Genomic DNA, 5,335 nt, shown 5'->3' with positions numbered 1-5,335 from the left:
ATCCCGGAATGCATGTCAGTCAAATCCACCGAAATTCGTTCTAGTGGTTTGCTTACGACTGGTAATTCTTGCCAACGTTGCGTAAGTCCTTTAGTTCCCTTGAACCTTTGACACGTCTCGCATGATGCTACATAATCAACACAATCTTTACGATAGTTAGGCCAATAAAACAAATTAGCTACTCGGGTGATGGTCTTCCACCGTCCTAAATGACCTGAGGTGGCATTGTCATGCGCCAACTCTAATGCGGCTTTACGTAAATGTTGCGGGATTACGAGACAATACTTCAATGCTTTATCGAGTTGTTCTTTTACTAGGTACAATACTCCATTTATTACTTCAAAGCTATCAACGGTGGCCTTTGGGTACTTATGTTGCGGAATGTTACCTCCTGCTAAATACCGTTTTAACTCTTGCCACCTGGGTTCTTTTTGTTGTTCTTTACCAAAGTCTGCCTGTGTGAAACCTTCTAGTGTGGGAAATTGAGCGGCAACATGGTCGTGCATGACTTTTCTCAAGGTTCTGACTGGTCGACTTAATGCATCAGCCACTACATTAGCTCTACCGGGTTTATATTCAATGTTATAAGCGTAATCTCTCATTTCTAAGATCCAACGGTTCATTCGCTGACTTTTGGTTTTCTTTCTAAAGACGGAGGTTAGAGGTTGGTGATCTGTCTTAATTGTAAACTGCGTACCCCAAAGAAAATGATGGAAGAACCTGCACGCTAATACAATGCCTAACGCTTCTTTATCGGTGGTGGAATAACGAGTTTCCGCCGGCTTTAACTTTCTAGAAAATAACCCACTGGTCGTAAAGAGCCATCTTCTTGTATCTGATTAAGGGAAGCGCCTACGCAGAAATTGCTGGCATCACTATGCAGTTCGAAGGGTTTATAAATATCGGCCTTGACAAGAACTGGGTATGAAGCTAGTGCTTGCTTTAACTTCTGAAATGCGTCTTGACACTCATTTGACCATGCAAAATCAACAGTCTGTTTCGTTAATTCAGTGAGGGGGTAAGCTACTTTGGCAAACTCGGGAACATGTTTACGGTAAAATCCACACATACCCAAAAATTGGCGGACTTGTTTAACATTAGTTGGGGGTTTACAATCAGTCAAAGCCTGGACATTTTCTGGGTCAGGCTCAATGCCTCTCTCTGAAACTACATGTCCTAAGAATTTAACTTGCTTATGGCCAAATTGACATTTAGACAAGTTTAGTTTAATACCCATCTCTTCAAATCTCTCAAATACTCTGGTGAGTCTCTGCAACAAGGTGGGGGGGAAGTCAGGAGCCCATACTATTACATCATCAAGATAGTTTCGTACCCAGTCTTCAACTGCTAATGGAGCTAATACTCGGTTTACTTCTCGCGTGAAAACGGCAGGACTAGCTGAGAGCCCAAACGGAAGGCGTGTGAACCTCCATAGATTGTACCCATCGCTAAAAGTTGTTAGATCTCGGCTGCTGTCGTTAAGGATGACCTGATAATATGCATCCTTCAAATCTAATGTGGCATAATATTTATTTCCTGCAGCTTTCTCTACTAATTCGTCAATTCGTGGCAAGGGTTGTATGTCGACCTTCAAATGCTTATTGACCGCTCGAAAATCTAAGCACATACGCTTTGAACCGTTGGGTTTTGTTACCAGAACAATGGGGGATAACCAGGCGGCAGTCGATGGTTCAATGATATTACGATCCCTCATATCTGTTATCATTTCTTTAATTATTTCTTTTGCTTTCTCTGGGTGTCTATACTGTGGTCCTCGGACAGGATTGTGGTTGGCGAGCTGAATGTTAGCGGGTATACCAGCAATTGACCCAATTTCATGTGGTCCTAAAACAAATAAGGAATCATGAGCTAGAATTACTTTCCGCAAACGTTTACGCATTTCTCGGTCTAGATGGTTCCACGGTTGGTTTCTAATTAACTCATTCAACTTCTCTTGTCTAGTGGTTCCGCCTTTTACTTCGTCACATTCCGGTATCATACTGTTGGAAATCTCTTGGACATGTCTTACCTTCTTTACTGTACCGTTGGGAATTCCGGCACAAATTACACAGTCAGAGGAGGGTACTCTCTGATCAGCACCTACATTTACTTTTACTTGGTTTGACGATCTCCTCTCCCCTTCTGTTTGAATGGCTAGGTGATGCGGTGCACAAAGGGAGAATTCAGTTGAAGACTTTACTTTACACAATTTGTCATAGACCTGTTGAATATGTCCCAAGTGATTTCCCTTAGTGTCAACATACGAGATTATCTCCTCTGGGATTAACTCATATTCGCCAATGACAGTGCCAACTCTCAAATACACTGATTTATCGGTACAATTACTTACTGGCAAATATATACGTGAATCTGGCTGTACTCTAACACATATCTCTGGTTGTTGGTTGAAACTTTTATGCGTGAATCGTATGCTCAGAATTTGACCTATCTCTACTTTCACCTTGATGGATAAGATCGGTGCATGGTGGCCTCGTACAATAGTCTTCCCATCAATATGGAGACTCTTCAACTGTGGTGGACAAGGTACATCGGGCTTTAATGACAATCTATTGACGCATTTGATTCCTTGCATGTGATCTCTCATTACTACTTTCCCATATTCATGTGACTGGCCTGCCCAAATGAAAAGTTTCCTTTTACGTTCCCAGGTTACTCTAAATCTACCAAGGAGATCTGCTCCGAATAGCAATTCTGCATTAAAGTACTTATCATCCACCACAATAGCATGGTGTCTGACTTGCAACTGGGGGGTTACTTGTACTGTTATGACTACTTTACCTTTAATTTTTAGCTCATCTCCCGCAACACCCTGGTATCTATCTTTACAAGGTTTGATGGGTTGCAAATTCAAAGTTTTTACTAGGCTCTCCTGAATTAAGGTGGCTTCACTACCTGTATCTATTAAAGCAAGACAGACACGTTCATTTACAGTAAACCAAATGCAAGGAGACACATTGGAAGGAACCCGCTTATGTCAATATTTTGGATAGTGCCGACGGTTGGCGCGTCCAGGGCAGCGTTGACTGTTTCTCCGACATCCTACTTCCAAGCAATCCCAACATGAACGTGGGGGTGGATTTAAGGGGCAAGTAGAAGTATCATGATTCGGTGTTCGGCAATATGGACAGTAAGGTCCCTGTCGCTTTCCAACTAACCTTTTACGAGGACTTTCAAATAAGGCTACCGCGTGTTGATCTCGCTTACTACTGGTACCCCAAGCTCCTCCTGTTACGTTACCTTCGGCCCGACTGGCTCTTTCACTTATGGGAAGTTCTTGGGTCGCATGCTTGTGAACTGGGCGGATACCAGGATACCCAGTTCTGTTACTTCGCAGATAGATATGTCGGAGTTTCTCCAATTGTTCGGCCATCGTGTCTACTGGACAACAAGGGGAATAATAGGATATCAACTCCTCTTTCAACTGTTCTGGCAGTTTCTGGTACAATTTATCTTTCAAAGTTTGTTCTTCACCTTCCCTGGGCCCATACCGGCGGAAAATGGTTGTGAGAACTGATTTAACTTGGCCCAAAAAGCGCCGGGGATCATCTTCCAAATTGTACTCTAACCTCGCAAATTCCTGCCAGGCAACTTCCAGAGGGATTGGTTTCACAAACAACTTCCGCAAGGTGGCTTTAAGTTTATCCCAATTTTCCTCATCGGTGCCGAGTTCTACTTGGACCATGTCTTCAATCTGCTGGTCCATGCGGTCGGTAGCTACATACCATCTATCCCGTGAGCTAACTGCGCAATATTCTACTCTCTTACAGAATTTAGTTAAGATGTTGTCTGTGTTAAGACCAACGAGGTCGTCCAAGGACAGCCTCGGAACGTATTGGTGGTAATGGGGACCAGGAGGTCGGCTGGGTATATCGTTAGTAGGGGGCAAAAGTGGAACCACGGCAGGAGGGGGTACAAGTGGAACCACGGCAGGAGGAGGTACAAGTGGAACCATGGCAGGGGGGGGCAAAAGTGGAACCACGGCAGGACGAGTAGGTACAGCCGGTTCTTCCCTCCGTTCATCAAGCAAAGCTTGTTGTCTCCTTATCGTATCCATAGACTCAGCGAGTTTAGCCCGAAGAGCTTGGACTTCTGTTGCTAAATCAACAGCGGCTTTGGCCGTCATGGTCCCCTTATTTGCGTTAGCATCTGCCATTGTGTTACAACAAATCAATACTATAACCCACTTTAAATACGATACATGCACAGGGCTCACTCAAGACCCAAGGACTGGTACTGATTTTCTGCAATACGACTAACACTCCATGCATCAACTATTCAAACTACTGTTCAGATTATTAATCTCCCCAAAGATAATATTATGGCATCAAAATTCACTTAGACACTTTGCCATTCACAGACTCAGTATGGTGCAACACTGCGTGAACACTTCACGAATTTCCGTACTCACAATTCTGGGTCCATACACTTGTATAACATTTTCCATATACCGTATCACCATAAGGTCCTCACATATATAATACTGTATTCTGAAAGTATACTGGCATTAGAGTTCACATAACATACGTTACACAAAATAATGACCCGTTAGCACCTGGTTAAAATAACTTTAAAATTATAGCGTATACATAGGAATATTAATAGTAGGAACTGTAAAATGCCCCGAGATATTAAGTAAATGGAATATATATCCTACCTAACACATAACTAAAGAATATGACAAGTACAGAATTAGCATCCACTTAACCTTTGCATATAGTGCAATGCTTCTGTTAGCACTCAGAATTAAAACACTGGGCACTCCCACGATGGAAACATTTCACAACTAGTGCCACGGCCCAAACATGTATTCACTGTCTGTAAGTAATACTGAGTTAACAACAGAAAAAAAATTTGGGCAGATTGTTACATATCAAAATTCTTCCAATATTAATGAACCTTATTCACACTCTACAAGTTATTGTTGCAGGTTTCCTTTTACTTTAAACAAGACTTTTTCTAACCTAACTCCAAGGTATTTCTTTGAACTTATTTCACTCTCTCTGCAAACCACCACAAAAAGCTGTACCTCGGAAAAATATGGAACAAAATCATTAGCAATCTGAAATACTCATTAGTTACAGTGGAATGGTTATTAAATACCCGTACAGAGAAATGGTTATAACTCAGTTAAAAACTACAGTATCACAGTCATTCCTCCCAACTCGATACTATGTTCATTTCACCAGCTGCCACCATTTATGAGGGCTTGAGCTGCCACCATTTATGAGGGCTGCTACTGCCACCCTTCATGAGGGCCTGTGTACCAGTAACACTTCCTTTTACTCTTATATATCACCATTGGTAGCGTGACGAT

General features: G+C 42.3%; 1 protein-coding gene across 1 annotated transcript; it reads right to left on the bottom strand.

Annotated features, from left to right (window-relative positions):
- Positions 1-784: 784 nt before the first annotated feature.
- Positions 785-1,999, bottom strand: LOC121877921 (uncharacterized mitochondrial protein AtMg00860-like). The gene is made up of 2 exons (XM_042383882.1): positions 1,897-1,999; positions 785-1,398 (listed from the first exon to the last, which is right to left on the bottom strand). Exons 1-2 carry the CDS (start codon positions 1,997-1,999, stop codon positions 785-787), a joined length of 717 nt encoding a protein of 238 aa, XP_042239816.1.
- Positions 2,000-5,335: the final 3,336 nt, after the last annotated feature.

This window comes from Homarus americanus, unplaced genomic scaffold (genome assembly GCF_018991925.1).
Source record: "Homarus americanus isolate GMGI-L3 unplaced genomic scaffold, GMGI_Hamer_2.0 scaffold59942, whole genome shotgun sequence".
NCBI classification, from domain to species: domain Eukaryota; kingdom Metazoa; phylum Arthropoda; class Malacostraca; order Decapoda; family Nephropidae; genus Homarus; species Homarus americanus.
Note: the sequence above shows the minus strand (reverse complement) of the source record. Positions and strands in the feature narration are given on the sequence as shown.

Excerpts from the sequence above, each read along its gene's own strand:
- LOC121877921 (XM_042383882.1), bottom strand. The coding sequence starts at position 1,999 with ATGATACCGGAATGTGACGAAGTAAAAGGCGGAACCACTAGACAAGAG. Across the intron at positions 1,399-1,896 it reads CCATCTAGACCGAGAAATGC|CTAGTCCTGCCGTTTTCACG; the intron begins GTAAACGTTTGC and ends TTGGGCTCTCAG.